The sequence below is a fragment of the Mesoplodon bidens genome, assembly GCF_964165515.1.
Source record: "Mesoplodon bidens genome assembly, chromosome: 11".
In the NCBI taxonomy this organism is placed as follows: domain Eukaryota; kingdom Metazoa; phylum Chordata; class Mammalia; order Artiodactyla; family Ziphiidae; genus Mesoplodon; species Mesoplodon bidens.
In genome coordinates, this window is record NC_138167.1 from 16,697,223 (window position 1) to 16,716,680 (window position 19,458).

Here is a 19,458-nt window from a genome sequence, read left to right on the forward strand (position 1 = left end):
ATACTTATCGGTTCCAGTGAGTTCAGAGAACATTTCTTTTTGAGATATGTATCTATTTATGTGCAAAAGAGCCTCTCTCTCCTTTAAATTAGGTACCCCCTTTCTTTAAGGATATCCATTAGAACCTTCAATGAAAAAGATCTCCATCCAGTTTGCATGCTCAAGGCCTCAAACTTTTGCCAGGTCACAGGTGTGAATCTGCGAGTCAGGAAGGGGGCATTCATAACAGTCACTACCTTTTAATATACAACCAGGTGAACAAAACAAAGTCCCTGCTCCAATGCGTTCTTAGGGAGGAAGATGTTAGTGAACAAGTAGACAAATAATATATTCTATAATTATCTATGGTTTTGAAACTTATAAAGAGAGTAAAGCAGGATAAGGATTGAGAGTAACTGGGGCCAGCGATTGGCAATTTTACATAGAGTTCAGAAAAGGCCTCTTTAAGAAGGTGAAATTTGAAAAAAGAATCAGCCAGGGGCTCAGGCAACCTAAGAGCAAGTATAATGGCTCTGAGGTGGGAAGAAGCTTGGTGTGTTTGAAGAATAGTAACAAGATCCATATATCAGATGGAAATGAGGAAAAGGAGATGAGATGGGAAAACGGGGAAGTTCATTCACTGATCTATCCATCTCTCCATTCACCTAATGAATAAAGATTCAGAGTCTGCATATTCTAGGTGATGAAAAATATTGAACTAATTTGGGGGCAGCTGTGTGAGAATTAGGTTATTTTCCTTATCTTACACAACATCGATTAGAGTATAGCGCGATGATGTGTAAAATCAAATACCTAGGGGCTTCCCTGGTGACGCAGTGGTTGAGAGTCCGCCTGACGATGCAGGGGACACGAGTTCGTGCCCCGGTCTGGGAAGATCCCACATGCCGCGGAGCAGCTGGGCCCGTGAGCCATGGCCGCTGAGCCTGTGCGTCCGGAGCCTGTGCTCCGCAACGGGAGAGGCCACAACAGTGAGAGGCCCGCGTACCGCAAAAAAAAAAATCAAATACCTAGCAGGTGGAAAGCTACAAGAAACTCAAAATATCTGACCTCTAATCCTAAACTCTTTTCACTGAATAATATCTCAAAGGGATGATTGTTAATCCACGATCCAGCTATGTGGGAAACACCTGGTTACATTATGTTATGCTCCTCCAGGCTTTTATGGAGGAAGGATAGAATAAGACATAATATCTTTGGCCCCCAAATTAAAATATCTTTCATGAGAAGGTATAAACACTTCTAATAAAGCACATTTAAGAGTTCCCCTGGAGATTCTTTTGTTCACTTAGGTTTAAGAAACTCATAGAATTATTATGAGAATAAGAGGACACAATCCATATAAAGTGGTGAGGATAGTGACTGGTCTAAGTACTTAAAAATGTCAGTTCTTATTAATAAATTAGGCTTGTTTTGGTTTAGTGATGGTCAAAAAGACCTCAGAGCTGTATGGCAGTAGGAAGGGGGGAAGGATAGACCCCCAGGTTCCTTTAACTATTATTTAACTATCTTTCCTAATCTAAGACTAAGAAAAGAAAATACATGATAATATCATTTTATAGACTTGAGTATTATTTTTGAGACCTCACCAACCTTCAGAATCCTAACTATCCAGTACTTGTACTGGCATCTCTTCAACTCCCGAATTTAATCAAGACAGGGGACTGAAAGGGAGGCAGCCAAGATACTGGTAATAAAATAGAGACCCAGGAAATCAACATGTCTGGTTTACTGTAATAGTGTCTCCAAGAGAAAAGTGGTTCCTTCAATCAAGTAGAGAGTACCCGTGGTAATTATTTTCTGCTGTTAGTGTACAAAATGCTAGTACTAAATAAAGCTGGTAGGGTCTCTTCCAAGAGGAGATGAAGAAGAGTGGCTGTCACTATTCGTTTTTCCAGGCCTTGAAATTATGCTTTGATATTCTTGTGCAAAAGAAAGGCAAGTTTGCAGGATCCTGGGATCTATCTTGCTATAGGCTTCTCTGAAGCTCTTGGGGAAACAGCAATTCCCAGCAATGTCTTGATCCATTGCTAAGCTTTCATATCACTATGTTTTGAAAAATCAGTGACTCATGCAGTGCTTGAGAAAGAGAAACCTGACATTTTCCAGAACTTTCTCAGTAAGGTGATTCCTTATTGCCACCTTTCACAAATGCCTGCTGCAGCGGGATTATAGAGGTTGAAAATTTTAAAGTGATATTTAGACTCATTGGCCCCAATGATCATTTGCCAGGATTTTTTTTTTTCTGCTGTTAAATGACCTGAATTTTCCTTTAGGTAAAAATTACCTGTGCCAGGGGCTTCCCTGGTGGCGCAGTGGTTGGGAGTCTGCCTGCCAATGCAGGGGATACGGGTTCGAGCCCTGGTCCGGGAAGATCCCACATGCCGCAGAGCAACTAAGCCTGAGTGCAACTAAGCCCGTGAGCCACAATTATTGAGCCTACGCTCTAGAGCCCAACAGCCACAACTACTGAGCTTGTGTGCCACAACTACTGAAATCCACACACCTAGAGCCCATGCTTTGTAACAAAAGAAGCCACTGCAGTGAGAAGCCCGCGCACCACAACGAAGAGTAGCCCTGGCTTGCTGTAACTAGAGAAAGCCCGCGTGTAGCAACAAAGACCCAATGCAGCCAAAAATATATAAATAAAATAAATAAATTTATTTTAAAAAAAATTACCTGTGCCAGAAAAGTTTTTACAAGACCGTTTTTCTAAACAGGTTCAAATTAGAATTAAATATTTGATATTTGTTGCTAATCTAAAATGTCAAATTACCTCATTTATTGTCAGAATAAATGGGGTCATAAAATGATCTCTTCTCTGTAAATCTACAGAAATTTATTATGCAATTGAAACAGGAATTGTGGAAGATGCATGAAATATACCTTTTGTTTAAGTTCACATAGTTTTAGAGTCAGAAGGATGTGGGATCAATGACCAGTTCTGCCATTTCCTTGGTTGGTGGCTTTGAGCAACACACTAAATCGCTCCGAGCCTCAATTGTCTTTTCTGTACAATGGAGACTCTAACATCTACCTCTTCCAGTTGTATAGATTAAATGAGGTAAGTGTGTAAAGGATTTAGCATAAGCCAATGAAACTTAAAACATAATATTTTCTAAAATAATTATAACTTTAATGTAACTTCTTTAATTAGTATTTCATTAATTTATAATTTGTGTATATTTTTCTTAACCTGCATTTGTTTGTACTTTCAGATCAATAGTAAATAATCATGATGATATCAGACGTGCTTTTCTTTTTAGTGATTTTGAGAAAATGCTTCCAGAATATATAGTTTACATGGTTATCATTTTGAGGTAGTGTGCTTTTTCTACTTTTCAAAATCAATAATGGATGATGAATTACATAAAAGACCTTTTTAGCATATACCAAAGTGACTTTTTTTTCCTTCCTTGGCCAGTTAATAGGGTGAATTATGTTACTAGGTTAAAAAAAAGTCAAATTGTTTTTACATTCCTGTGATAAACTCCACTTGGTCATGATAAATTATTATTTTAATATAATGCTGGATTGTCTTTCCCACTATTTATTTAGGATTTTTGCATAGATATGTATAAGTGAGTTAGTCTGTATTATTCTTTCTGTCTTATTTCTGCCTGATTTTGGGTAAATGTTATGAGTCTTCATAAAAAAAATTGATGCATATTCCTTCTCTATGGACTGCAATAGTTTAAACAGAATAGGGATTAGCCACTTTTTGAAATCATCTGAGTCCAAATTTTTTAGGAATAGTTCCTGCCTCTTTGAATCCTCTTCATTCTCTTTTTTCTCCCTGGGATCCCTCTTTCAGACCTTCTAAATCTATCCTCCATAACTTTTTTTTAGAATAAATTTATTTATTTATTTTTGGCTGCATTAGGTCTTCGTTGCTGCACACAGGCTTTCTCTAGTTGCGGTGAGCGGGGGCTTCTCTTCATTGCGGTGCGTGGGCTTCTCATTGTGGTGGCTTTTCTTGTTGCAGAGTACGGGCTCTAGGCGTGTGGGCTTCAGTTCTTGTGGCACGCAGGCTCAGTAGTTGTGGCTTGCAGGCTCTAGAGTGCAGGCTCAGTAGTTGTTGTGCACGGGCTTATTTGCTCTGCAGCATGTGGGATCTTCCCGGACCAGGGCTCAAACTAATGTCCCCTGCATTGGCAGACTGATTCTTTTTTTTTTTTTTCCAGTTGCATTTTTGTCTTCTTAATAAACAAAATATGCCGTTTTTCATGTACTTTCTTATATGAAAAACAGCATATATTCACACTGATCAAATATTAGAACATATAAAAAATTATTCAGTGAGAAGTCTACCTCCCTTCCATGATGATGATCTGTCCAGTTCCCACTATCACCTATTTCTGGCAACCACTACTGTGAGTGTCTACATATCCTTTGAGGGTTTCTTCATGCATCTATGATTTTAGATTGTTTTTTTTTTCTCTCGGTACGCGGGCCTCTCACTGATGTGTCCTCTTCCGTTGCGGAGCACAGGCTCCGGACGCGCAGGCTCAGCGGCCATGGCTCACGGGCGCAGCCGCTCCGCGGCATGTGGGATCTTCCCGGATCGGGGCACGAAACTGTGTCCCCTGCATCGGCAGGCGGACTCTCAACCACTGCAACACCAGGGAAGCCCTGATTTTAGATTTTGATCCCTGCTTTCCTTTTTTTTAATTTTTAAATTTTATTTATATTTTTATACAGCAGGTTCTTATTAGTCATCACTTTTATACACATCAGTGTATACATGTCAGTCCCAATCTCCCAATTCATCACACCACCACCCCCATTCCCCCGCTGATTTCCCCGCTTGGGGTCCATACGTTTGTTCTCTAATCTGTGTCTCAATTTCTGCCCTGCAAACTGGTTCATCTGTACCATTTTTCTAGGTTCCACATATATGCCGTAATATATGATATTTGTTTTTCTCTCTCTGATTTATCACTCTGTATGACAGTCTCTAGATCCATCCACGTCTCAATAAATGACACGGTTTCGTTCCTTTTTATGGCTGAGTAATATTCCATTGTATATATGGACAACATCTTCTTTATCCATTCATCTGTCAATGGGCATTTAGGTTGCTTCCATGACCTGGCTATTGTAAATAGTGCTGCAATGAACATTGGGGTGCATGTGTCTTCTTGAATTATGGTTTTCTCTGGGTATATGCACAGTAGTGGGATTGCTGGATCATATGGTAATTCTATTTTTAGTTTTTTAAGGAACCTCCATACTGTTCTCCATAGTGGCTGTATCAATTTACATTCTCACCAACAGTGCAAGAGGGTTCCCTTTTCTCCACACCCTCTCCAGCATTTGTTGTTTGTAGATTTTGTGATGATGCCCATTCTAACTGTTGTGAGGTGATACCTCATTGTAGTTTTGATTTGCATTTCTCTAATAATTAGTGATGTTGAGCAGCTTTTCATGTGCTTCTTGACCATCTGTATGTCTTCTTTGGAGAAATGTCTATTTAGGTCTTCTGCCCATTTTTAGATTGGGTTGTTTTTTTAATATTGAGCTGCATGAGCTGTTTATATATTTTGGAGATTAATCCTTTGTCTGTTGATTCATTTGCAAATATTTTCTCCCATTCTGAGGGTTGGGCAGACGGATTCTTAATCACTGCACCACCAAGGAAGTCCATATCCTCCATATCTTTTCAGTGTTCTTTTTCTTTTTTGAAACATACTCACTGTACAATATTATATGTTACAGGTGTATAATATAGTGATTCACAATTTTTAAAGATTATACTTCATTTATAGTTATTATAAAATATTTGAGATATTCCCTGTGTTGTACGATATATCCTTGTAGCTTATTTTATACATAATATTTTGTACCTCTTCATCCCCTACCCCTGTGTTGCCCCTCTCCCCTTCCCTCTTCCTACTGGTAACTGGTTTGTTTTCTACATTTCAGTGTCCTTCTTATTTTCTATCAGCTTGTTCTGTGTTGCATTCCAGGTGCGTTCTAGATCTGTTTCCAATGGAAGAAGTCTCTTATCATTTAAGCTTAATTGCTGTTTAATCTGTTCATTGAATTTTTAATTTTAATGGCTTTTTTCTTTTCTAGACATTCTATTTGGTTATTTTTAATTAATTTGTTCTTTTTCCTACCTTAAAAAAAACCCATGTAAACAACTATGTAACTGCCATACAGATTACAGATCAAGACATAAAACATGTCTATCACCCTAGAAAATTTCCTTCTGCCTTTTTCCAGACTGTAATTTCTCCCCACCAGGGCTCAGTCTGTTATGACTTATTTTATCATTGGCATGTTTTGCTTGTTGCTTAGCTTCGTATACATGGAATCATGTATATTCTTTGGTAGCTGCCTTCTTTCACTCAATATAATATTTGTGAGCTTTGGCTATGTTGTTTCATATACCAGGAATAGTATTTCCTTGTGTGCATAAGCCACCATTATTTATCCATCTTCCCATTTGGGCTGTTGGGTATTTTTTTGGTTTTTTCACTCTTATGAATTAAGCTGCTCTTAACATTTCTGTACAAGTATTTTTGTGGATGTAAGCACTCATTTCTCTTGGATAGGTGCCCAGGAGTGGAAATGTTGAGTCCTGGTAAAGGCACATATTTAGCCTTAGTAGAAACAGCCAGTTTTTGACACTGGTTGTTCCATTTACACTCTCTCCAACAATGTGTGAGAGTCCCACCGTCACCAACACTTGGTGTTGTTAGTCTTTGTGGTTTTAGTCATTTCAGTGGGTAGGTAGCTGTTTTTTTTTTTTTTTAATTTTAATTTTGTATTTGCATTTCTGATGAAGAATGATATTGAGCACGTTTTCACATCATTTTTGGCAAACATACATATTTTTAAATCTCTTATAGATTGTTTAATTATTTCTCATTCTTGTGCTAATATCCTTATTTGTTGTCTCTCTTGATTCCCATCCTGGTGGTTTTAATTTTGCGTGTGAGTTCACTTAATTTTTTATGTCCTCCCCAGGACATCTAGGTTGTACCCCAGAAGACTGATTTTACATTTGCCCTTTCCAGAACCTCAACGATATCAATATTCTGGAGCCATTTTTATATAATATTTCAGCTTGAATATATCATCTCACCATTGTAAAGTTAGAATCATATCAAGTTTTTTAAAAAGGGAAAAGCTTATTTTCTGACTTAAAAAATCCCTATAGTAGGGGCTTCCCTGGTGGTGCAGTGGTGGCGCCTGCCAATGCAGGGTACACGGGTTCATGCCCTGGTCCAGGAAGATCCCACATGCCGTGGAGCAGCTAGGCCCGTGAGCCATGGCCACTGAGCCTGCGCGTCTGGAGCCTGTGTTCTGCAACGGGAGAGGCCACAGCAGTGAGAGGCCCGTGTACCGCAAAAAAAAAAAAAAAAAAAAAAAAAAAAATCCCTATAGGACCATTAAGATGTAGTATATGTAGTGGGTTCTCAATGCTGATATTTCATACCAGAATATGCCTTTCAAATCATAAAATTCTTTCACCATCATTTAATTTAAGATTCCCAAAACTTGATGAGGCCAGCAGGCGGCTGTTATCATGCCATCTTGTTTTCCTTTTTGCAAATGAGGAGATGGAAACTTATGCTTTCAATGATAAGTCCAAGGCCATACATTCAATATGTGATAGACTCGAAACTAGAATTCAGGTCTTCTAATTCCTGGTCCAGTTCCTTTTTCAATATATTCTACATAGACTGACATAATTCTTTGTTATTATAGATCATATATCATATAAATAATTTATTCCCAAGAAAAGTTAAATGATTAACTAATTTAATCATTAGTCTAGTATAGCACATGGCTATAACTATGAGCCTGGAAATCAGGTTGCCTGAGTTTGCATCTTATTTCCACTAAACCTTTGGCAAATTAGCCAATCTGTACCTCAATTCTAAAATGAGGATAATAATGATTACCTTATAGAGCTTTTGTCAAGATTAAATGAGAGTATACTTATAAGGCTCATATCATATCTTCTCAAGATATGTTAGCTATTATTATCCCTTCATCAAATTTTTAATGAGATGGTTTATGCAATGTGCACTCTACTGATATCTGCATTGATTTCACATTGCTCCTTTCTTCTTTGCCCCCGGGAATTTGCTTCTCTTATGTTGTTTGATATAAGATGGTACTAGACACTTCAGCGATTATATGATATTTAAATCATAAATCATTCTGTCATCTCTATGTTTTATTGGCACATGTAGCTAAGCTTTATTAAAATATTATTTAAGCCAAGAAGTTCCCATGAAATACTAGGCTTGCTAATTTTTTCCCTACGTGTTTGGCCAAAAGCCTAGATGCCTTGCGTTTCCAATATAATATTTTACTGCATTTAATATATGCTGCAAGTTGTCAGGTGGGAACAAAGAAGCTCCTATTTTCAGGTGAAATTGTGTCACCCCCAAATCTGCCTTCTGCCACTTTCTCTTTCCTGTTTGCCAAGGACACAGCGAATTCAGTGTCTAGGTCAAGTGCTTGGCACTTAGAAATGGAAGTGAGAGATCACTGGGAGAAATGGGTGCCTCTATCTAAAGTATGCTTGTGATTGTCATATGTGTTGGGGATCCTGAAATGAGGAGGATGGTGCAGTTCTAGGTGAGTGTTACTGCTCATTTTAAATGGGTGGCTGTGAGGAAATGTCTCACAGGCTGTGTGTTATGCAGTCATTGCCACAGGGAAACAAAACTTGGGCTTAAAAAGTCAATATTTGGAAGTTACTTATGGCAGGAGATTTTGTTTTGCTTTCTTATTTTAAAAGAAAATTATATCCTTCTTTGGACTTTCCTTCTCTCTGGAACAAAGGTAGGGTATGCGAACATGTGAAGAATGCTCAAGAGTTTAGTCAACTACCTCACTTGAGTGCTCATGTGATTGAAGAATGGTTCTCCCTCCTTCCAATTTTCCTTTTTCTTCTGAAAATAATCAGTAGCCAGCCCAGTTTCGTCGCTCTTTTCCTGGAACTACTGGTTGTGATTGGGGTTTGTACTCTTGCTTTCATGTCACTCTCCAGACTGTGAAATTCACCTCAGCTGAAGACATTACTTCCAATTGGCTCAGACCTTCTGGCCACAGCTTTTTAGGCCAGAGATTGATTCTTGACCCAAAGTGAAGTGATGCAAATTTGTCCAGTCACACATAAGATCAAAAGATTAGCTGGACAAAGTAGATTCCTTGCTTGGCACTTGGAAATAGACAATCTTAGAAGTGAAGATAGTGAGTTGTGGGCCCAGGGGCTCCAAGATTTCATCTAAGATAGGAATGGTCAGAAAGGCCACACACAAGATGAGGAAGCAGTGGACAGAGGGATGGAAATGGCAGCTCAGAAGGGTAGAGGAAGCTGAGAAGCTTGAGACAGAGAGACAGTATCAGAGAGTGGACGGTCTTTAGAACTGGCCCAGTCCTCACTCTTCCTGACACCCAATAATTCTGCATTTTCTAGATTCCAGTGCACCAATCTCCCTTCAATACCACCCCCATCATTCTACTTCCATTCTCTGGTGTTTAAAAGTGCCATCTCTGGAGTCGGACAGAGATAGATGATTAAATCAATGATTTGGGGGTAATTCATTTAAATCCTAACCTCTGTTTTCTCATCTGTAAAATAAATACAACAAACATAGTTATTTCAGAAGATTTTATACTGATTTTAATATAGTAGAAAGTTTTGTACTACCCTGGCAAATAATCTCCCTGAATCACACTCTGTTAATCAAAGGTGACACTTAGCAGATACTCAACAAATTATCAATCAAGACGAAGTAACCAAAGTTTATTTTCATGCAACCTTCCTTAGTAGGGAGACAGCCATCTTTCAAAAATGCCTGGTTTACTAGCTTTCATGACAATTATTATTAGTATTGTTAATTAATTTATTTATTTAAAAAAATTTTTGACTGTACAACGTGGCATTCAGGATCTTAGTTCCCTGACCAGGGATCGAACCCATGCCCCCTGCAGTGGAAGTCTTAACCACTGGACCACCAGGGAAGTCCCCACAACAATTATTATCATCCCTTTGTTGAACTAAAAAGAACCTGCCCACCATAACCCAGCAATGTGTTGCTACTGTTACCTTAAAAACTGGTAGAAAAGGTGGGCTGAACTTACTATCACTGGAAATACATTTTATTAGTGCTTCTCAGCCTTCTGGCTAAGACCAAGTGTGATTTATCAAGAAGTGAAATTTCTTCCTAAGGTGATTTTTTCTGTCTGGAAGAAACACTTAAATAATATTATGATTGTAAGCATCTCTTTCGGCCATCCATTCTAAGCACTTATATTTGACTTATCTATGCATTGTGTTAATGTGTGTCATAAAAATTCATAGCAACTATACACTTCTTTAGGGCAGCAAATTAAGATAGAAGTGAATCTATCTATGATATGTGTGTGGAGGGGGCATGCATATGGAGAGGTTGGGAGATAGATTGTAACCTGTGAAAGAGGCTTAAGAGTAAACTTCCCTGGAGGATTCTGTTTATGCCTACTTTCAAAGGATTGATGAACATTTCGGGTCTCTGAAAAAAAGAGATTAGGAATTTTTAGAATTGCTCTTTACTTAACTAGTGTTGGAACAAAGCTCCAACTACTATGAGTCAAAGTGCAAATACTTAGATATGGAAGAGTTGGCCTAAATCCACTTAGCCCTGATAATATTAAAGGTCAACAGTCTTTCACTTAATAAAAACTGATAATGTGTATAAATAGCACATACTGTAGCCTTAAGAGAAAAATGGAAATGAAGCAGCATTAGCCAGTGTTGCACTGTTGCTGTTATATGAACAAGTTACTTATGCAAAGTGCAGCTTAAGTGATAAAAAAATAATTGTCTGAAAACAAAGCTCTTTGCCATTAACATGCCGTATACATTTGGAGATGGTCTCTGATGGTTGGTGGCACGAAAATAACAGAAGGCTTTCTTCTTTGAGCCAATTAAGTTATTTAGCCAGGTATGGCTCCCTTGATCTTTGTCAATTTAGAAATAGGGCACTGGTGAACATAGTGTGAATGACAAGGGAAATTAGCTATTGTCTCTAGAAAAAGAAATAATTTAAATACCATGTAGTAGATATGTAGAATGACTATATCAACTTTCATATGTCAGCAATGATGATACCTACGGGAAAAATGTGAAGGTGGCAGGGAAGTAATCATCACAGGTAATTTGTCTTCCTTCCATATTGTGAAATATAGTTACTGAAACCTACCCACAATGATCACATTTACACACTATAAACATTTTAGAAATATGAATTCAAACTCAGCAGAATAACGTGCAAATGATTCAACAGGGAATTCAGATGTGGGTAAAAAAAGCTTTACATCTTTCTAAAACCCCTTAGATCACATATTGCTGATTAAACCACAAAAGAAAATCATGTTCAGAGTCCTTGTTTATATATTCTAAGATTCAGTTCATTTCACTATGTTTTGTTTATGACGGAACTAAGGCAGTTCATTCAATGGCACCAAGATGTTTGTTTTGGCAATCCAGGATAGGCTAATGTCAGCAAAGACAGGAAGCATGTGGAAATCACCTCCAGCATGTTATGGCTCCATGTTATGCACAATAAAAAGAAATGAGAGTGGTGACTGAGGTAGATCAGCGATTCCCAAACCTGGCTAATTATGAATCTCATCTGAAAGCATTTGCTAGAAATACAGATATAAGCCCTCTCACTGGAGAGTTTGGGCTAGGTGAATCTTACTTATGCTTGAGCAAATCTTGTAAATGATGTATAGTTACTAAAGAAAAAATTAAACAAGTTACAGGATACAGCCTCTTGGCTACTGTTTCTTGTTCTAAAAGGCTAAGATTAGAAGATTGCATTTAACTTTGGATAATGGATTAATAAGGGAATTATTATAGTAGTACAAGTCACAGAACTCCAAAGAATGTAGTACAAAATGTCATAAAAGATATATTGGAAGGCAATCATAAGAACTAATCAATAAACCTTGGGGAAAAGTCCAGACATCCAGTTATTTAATTAGAGATGTAATAAAACTTATTGATATAGTTGTTCCACTTGATGGAAACTTCCCTAGAGCCTATATATAAAACTAATAAAGTGCATGACTGTGGCAGATGTGAAACAAAATTGTCAAAGCATGATCAGGTACTGTCTTGTCAACTTGTGTTAATTTACATCTATTGATCAGTCGTGGTTGATCCCCAATGGTATTATAAGTGAAAGAATAATCATTCTTTTTAATTAAGCAAACAAAAAGAGTAATTTATTATATAATACCAAAGCAATATATTTTCACAGTAAACACAACACAGAAAGTGAAGAGTTATGGGCACATGGTGAAATTAATCAGTGGATCAATCAACTATACTTATTAGGACCTGCTGTGGTCCAGGCACTTGTATTATATGCCAAGGGTACAAAGACAAACAAGACTTGGTCCCAGACCTCAAGTATCAGTTACTTAGGAGGGTCTTCTCTTCTCTAGTTTAGAGCGAAGTTGACTTTTATATTGATCGTGGGGAGTAGCATAGAAGTAGAGGATGCACAATCCTTTAAGAGAAGTATTTTTTTCTCTCAACAATATCAATAATCTATTTTCATATAAAGATTAATGTATTTACTGCTTTTAACAAATATTAAGGAATTAAAATTGGTAAAATCGATTTGGTTAATTAAATGTAACATTTGTGAATGTGAAATTTGATTAGGTAAAGGCTGGTCTTCTTCTATAAATATGTACTTATTTAGTAAAATATTATTTCAGGATGAGTCATTTCTATATTCAATAGATCATACACATAACACAATAAATGATTAAACAATTTAAAAGATCATCCTTGACTTTTCAATTGAGTTTTGTAAACAATTAAACACTCAAGTGACTAAAAGTTATGAGGAAACCAGTGACCACTTAGGTGTAAAAATGGTAAACATGACTTTCTGTTTAGTGTAATTAGATATGCTTCTGCTGACGTTGCCTGGATAGCAGTAGAATTTACAAATATTGTGAGGGATTATGTCAGTGGATAAATCCCAGTTTCTCTGTGAGATTGAGGTATAACTTGATAACAAGCATCATGTAAATTCAGCCTTACAAAGTATTTGAATGCCAGAAATACTTAGAGGAGATTGGTGGAATGTTTAGAAAATATTTTCAAGATCAAATCAATAGTTACTGATTCTGTTCTGTTTAGCTTTTAGGAAACAAATAAGAGGATTTTTCTCCCAATGAAGTTTTATATATACAACAAAAGGTGACAATTTGAGCTAAATAACATAGAACATTTTTGTCCATCCTCGTGAAACTTATTTTAGGTAAACATCAGGCAAGCATGCATACACAATACAATAAATTGAACACAGAACTATAGGGACGGAGCATATATTCTCTTTTTTCATCAATCATAATTCTTCACAATCTTACAGTGCCCATGGATTCTCACATGAAAATCAATGATATTTATACAAACAGGTACAGAATTGCAGTAGAAAGCTTTGGCTGCTAGCATGACAGTGAAGGTAACTTTTAATATTTTTTGAATCTATTAATTTACATTTAAGCAAGCATAACACTAATATGTCATAAATTTTAATGCACTGTGAACATGCACATTAAAATTAGAATAACATTTTTGATACACTTTTTACATGTACATTAAAATTAGAGCAGGAGCAAATGTATACATGTGTGACACCATTGGGCATAAATGTCTAAAAGAAGTACACTCTTCCACCTAGAAATAGATACTTGTTTTACGTATATATGTACACCTACAGATGTATATGCATGTATGTATGTATACATATATCCTGTGAAAATAAGGCCACTTGCCTATGCTCCCTAATCTTGAATAATGTGGAATTTTAGGGCTTGAGGATCATAACCACATCTAATGATTAAATAAACCATAAAAACCTGTAACTGACCTGCCACTGAAAGGTTGAGCCTAATTACTCTTTGAACTTCAGTCTGGAAAGGGCACAATATGCCTGATATCTTAAGAACTCTCCTCTTACTAGACAGGGAAAAATGGAACCTTGGGTATAATTTGTCAAATTTTCAAACTCTTTTCATGATCTTTCTAGTGAAGGTTTTGGCTTTACAACATTATTATAAATGTGATGACTTCTTGGTGACAGGAAACAATTTAGATGAGAAAAAGAGACTGCTACACAATTTAGATGAAAAAAAGAGACTGCTAAATTCATATTACTAATGTTAATGAATACAGAAAATATTCTCAGACCCCAGATAATGAATTTGAGTGTTTCACTTTCTAACTGAGTAGAAAAGCTGTCTACCTTTTATTTTCTTCCAATAACGTCTGGAGACACCAACAAAAAGGAAAATATATTCTTATAAATCAGAGTACAATAATACTGAACACTCATTGTAACTTCTATGCCTGAGAGATATTTACCAGACTTAAACGTAGCAGTTGATTTACCACTTAAAGTAGCTTACATGTTTTAATACAACCTGTTATTCTTAAAGGTGATGTGGCTTCATCTTTAGAAAAAAAGCATCAGTAATAAACATATTAAGCAGTAATAGCTTGGAAAGCAAAACAAAACAAAAAACCAGGAAGAATAAATGTCAACATAGAAAACACAATATTCACTGGTAAAGTGATATTGTTACTAACTACAAAATTTCACAACATAACAAGTAAGCTTCACAAAAGCATATAAAAGTTTAAGATTCCAAACGCCAAGCTGATGATCCTTTAAGTAGGTTATGACAACATTATTTTAAATACACGTATGGTTTTAAGACATTCCTTCACATGTCTGCACGAACAAAAGAAGCAAATACTCCATCTTCCTGGGCCAAGAGGCTTTCTGGAGTGTCATATTCTAAAATATTTCCTCGCTTCATCACAATAACTAGGTCTGCTGTCAGAATAGTGTGAACCCGATGCTGTGAGTGAAAAAAGAATAAATGTATTCGTTAGAAATTTCAGGACACCAGCCAATGCAAGGGAAAATGCATATTTCACTGATTATTCAAGGACATTCCTTTATCTTGGGAAGCGAGGAGGTGCAAGAAGCACAGCCCTCTTTTTCTTTCTTATTTAAAGTATGATTGATTTACATACTTTTAAACACCGGCCAGTATGGTCTTATATAGGCTGTATTAAATTGGGTGTAGTTAATATAGTAGTTTCATCATTTTCATGGAAATGTGAGTAGGCTAACAAATGTTTGTTAAGTAGTTAAATGATAAGAAGAGTCATCGTGAACCAGTTGGGTTATAGTTTAATCTAGACTAAAATTATCTCTTGAGTAGAGTCAATAATTCCGTGGGCTAACACACAATTTGAAGAACTCTGGAAGGTGGTTCAATTCTAGGAAGACCATGTGGGGAAGTCCATTCTGGCATGCAGCGTTAAAATGAATTATCCAGGACTTTAGGTAGGCATGCTGTCTCTTTGCCTTTAGAGATCACTGCCACTCATTCATTCTCTCTTCCCACATGGTACCCTCTGGAGAGGTGTTAGTAATTCATCATTATAAAAGCTACCACCTACTGAGCATATATTATACATTAGGTACTCCACACACATACTTGTTAATCATCAGAACATTCCTCGAATGTGGGTGTTATCTCTCCCCACTTTATAGGGGAGAACGTTGGGGTTCATAGAGATAAAGCAAAAGCGTATCACACAGATAATAAGTAGCAGAACCAGCAACCACACCAGACTTATTAACTTCAAAGTGTGAGCTATTTCCACTCTGCCATCAGACCATTTTGTTGGGAGGATCTGGTACTTGGAGGATTGTTCACCTGTCATTCTTAGCATCATGGTTAAGAATGCAGGCTCTGGGGCTTCCCTGGTGGTGCAGTGGTTGAGAGTCCACCTGCCGATGCAGGGGACACAGGTTCGTGCCCCGGTCTGGGAAGATCCCACATGCCGCGGAGTGGCTGGGCCTGTGAGCCATGGCCGCTGAGCCTGCTCAGACTGGAGCCTGTGCTCCGCAACGGGAGAGGCCACAACAGTGAGAGGTCCACGTACAGCAAAAAAAAAAAAAAAAAAAGAATACAGCCTCTGAAATTAGAATGGACTTATGTTTTGGTTGTGCAATCTCGAGCAACAAACAACTTTTGTATGCTTCACCTTTCACATCAGTGAAATGACGGTAGTCATAGTACCTGCCCTGGAGAACGGTAGTAAGGATCAAATGAGATAATCCATGTAAAAAAAAATTCAGGACTTTGTCTGATACATATGAGCAAATAATAAATGTCAGCTACTACAATTTTTTTATCATTAGGATTTACAAGGGAAAAGTCTTTGCAGTGGACCTTTTCACTACTCTTGCTAAGATAAGTGCTGTCCAATAGAAATAGAATGTGAGTGATAAATGTGAGGCACATGTAATTTTAAATCTCTTAGGAGCCACCTTTTACAAGCACAAATAAAAAGGTGGAATTTATTTTAGTAATGTATTTTACCAATATACCCCAAATGTTATTTCAACATGTAACCAATATAAAAATTATTAATGAGATCTTTTACTTTCTTTTATTAGTATTAAGTCTTTGAAATCCAGTATGTATTTCACACTTACAACACCTCTCAATAGGACCAGCCACATTTCAAGTGCTCAGTAGCCACAGGTGGCCAGGGCCCACCATATTGGACCTGGACTGAACAGGTCAAAACATCAACATGAAGATGGGATTGCCAAACCTAGAAATATCATTTGTTTAGCTGATACACAGTCTTCCAAAGTGTCTTCTCCTAACAACCCAAAGTCCAACCTAAAGCCATCCCCAGAAGCAAAGGCTTATCACTTGCCCTGGGCCATGCAGATGGGGTAGTCTCAATGCTCATGCTTTCAGAAAAGCAAGCAATCCTGGCTGGCACTCACAACTAGAGGGGAAAAGCAACATGACTATGGAATGAGATAAAGATGACAGCTTAGAACATTCACCACTATTTTCAACTTCCATAGACAAACCTAAATCATTCACTAAATACAGGTAATGAATGGTATATATTTAGGAATTATCACACTTTGAAGGATAATGTTTACCTATCTTTGAGAATGGACCAGAGCCACTTGCATCCGGATGCATTTAGAAAAAAAATAAACATAATGAGCTATTTAATAGCTGCTATGCATTTCCTTCAAAAAAATTAGTTCTTCAATAACCATATCATAGATATTAAAAAAAACCTGGCTTCTAAATCCATAAACAGAATATTATAAACATTGCTTTGATATTCTAAAATAATGTTTATTTTTAAAAATATTGAAAAACTTGGCCTATAGAAATAAATATATCAAGTATTTATTCTATTACTCCAAAGTATTTTTCACTTGACAAAGTGTGGTATCAATTGTCATAGCAATGATGAAATTTTCAAAATGCTCCAGAGAAATTAATTTCATCAAGAGTGAAGAATAGATCATCTTCCTTAAAAAAATGCCATGCACTATTTTGGGGTATGAGCGCTGCTTTTTAGAAGCCTGAGAAAGTTAACTTTAAAGTTATTCCACAATTTTCAGCGGCAGTTACCAAAAGTAACAGAACAACTTTTATCAGGGGAGGAAAAATAGTTACTCTTAATAGAGCTGAGGATTGTTGTACAAAGGGTCTACCACAAATTGGTGGAGTTCTCCTTCCTATAAGCCTGGTAAAAAGAGTTGATCCCACAGTAATCTGTTCTCCTCCACAGCTTTCTGTGTGTCCAGGGGAGAGAACTCTAGGTATCCTGGTGGTCACCTCCACACTGGTGGTCTTGAAATGAAGAATGGGTAAAAGATATACAAGTACACAGAAAAGTATCAGTGAATGTAGGAGAACAGAAATCAGGTAAGAGAACATAATTTTTTGATGAAAAAATACAAATTATGTTCAAGTATCTTTCAGGTGTTGACTAAATGGGAGCACCCAACAATACCATGCTTCATGCAGAGTAAAGAAAACTAGTTGTTTGAGTAAACAAAGGTCTGTTTTTCCCCTTTTAGCCTGCCTTTTTCAGGGGAGCAGGAAGGTCTTCCTTCCCATCTCTTCAGTGAGAAAATTCTGGAAAATATTATAGAAATATTCTTCAAGTTAGCCAATTCTCTCACCCATTAAGTCATTCACACTTTAGTGTGAATGAGTTAATCAAGTGACTCCAGGGTAGAAAGAATCACAGAGTTCACTGGGAAAGTGAGAGAAAATGGATTTCTTTTTACTTAGGCCCAGTTTACAGAAGGTGGGCCCTGATGGGGAATCATTTCCAGCCACCTTGAAAAAGCTGCACTTCAAAGGGTACCCTTTCTCCCATGCATCATTCACAAAACTGGAAGCGCAAGCAAGCACTCCATACATAACTCCTATGACTCAACTGTTAAACTTAAGTAATTATTAAGTTAAACAATGCATTCTTCAGGACAGGTAAGGAATCACGTGTACGGTACTTTAAGAACGCTTACAGAACATCCTCAAGGAAGAGCGAAATTGTTCCTTAAGATAGAGGTAGATCTGGGTCCAGGTTTTCCGACTCTCTCTCTCGTGCACGTGTACATTTGAAAACATATTCAAGTGCCTCATTTGTATTGAGCACGATGGCACCCCGGTTGAACCGATTTGTATAATAATACCCTGTAGTTGGTTCCCTCAACACCTCCCTCCCCTCTAATCTCTGCCTTTGCTCAGCCTTACTGGGGGGAGGTTGCTAAGATAACTACCAGAGAATGGGCTACTTGGCAGAGTAGCTCAGGATGTCTACTTGTTGGTCATCACCAAAGTGGAAAAGAGGCCATTCTTGAGAGCGAGCAAGTTCGGAACAGTATCACACTCCACTAATATACCCTCAGATAAGACTAAAACAATGCCTGCATCCAAGATTGAAGAGACACGGTGCTGGAGAGAAAAGAAAAATGGAAAGAAGAGAAAAGAATCAGCAAGAGGGAAAATGTCTAAGCAATTCATTTAAAAAGTAGTTCTGTTAAATTTAAGCCTAAATGTCAGTAAGAATCCATCCATCTGCAAAGAGGAAGAGACAAAACCATGGCCTCTTTGAAGTAAGCTATAATGGGCATTACAAAGGCCCTGGCAAGGCAGAACAGCTGTCTCATTGTTTTTTTTTTTGTAAACAGCTAAGTAAATAGGAACATAGAAATTAAGTGCAAATAGTAGCAGACAAGGGAGTCAAACCAATGAATTTTCCTTCTGAAACTGATCATCAGACAATTCAATTATTAAAAAAAATAATAATCCCATATAAACTGCCATCTGTTTCTGGTGAAAAAGTACAGGCCATGACCTGCTGGAATCCCGAGACTGAGAACGTTCTTTCATTGTAACCTAGCAGAGGAAGGTAGAGCAGACAGCTTGGAAAAAAACAGTGTAAAGGCTTTCAAAGCATAGCTGTTCTTATTTATTTATTTATTTTTGTACAGATACAGAAATATTAGCAGAGAAATACATGATTCAACACATTTTAATTGCTCAAAAATAAAGAATATTGAATCTTGG

General features: G+C 37.2%; 1 protein-coding gene across 1 annotated transcript in view; it reads right to left on the minus strand.

Annotated features, from left to right (window-relative positions):
• Positions 1–13,421: 13,421 nt before the first annotated feature.
• Positions 13,422–19,458, minus strand: part of ABCC9 (ATP binding cassette subfamily C member 9) — a 144,738-nt gene continuing 138,701 nt past the window's right edge. The window contains exon 40 of the mRNA XM_081250073.1: positions 13,422–14,898. Within this exon, the coding sequence (XP_081106199.1) occupies positions 14,761–14,898 (138 nt within the window). The 3' untranslated portion in view covers positions 13,422–14,760. The remainder of the gene's footprint in view (positions 14,899–19,458) is intronic.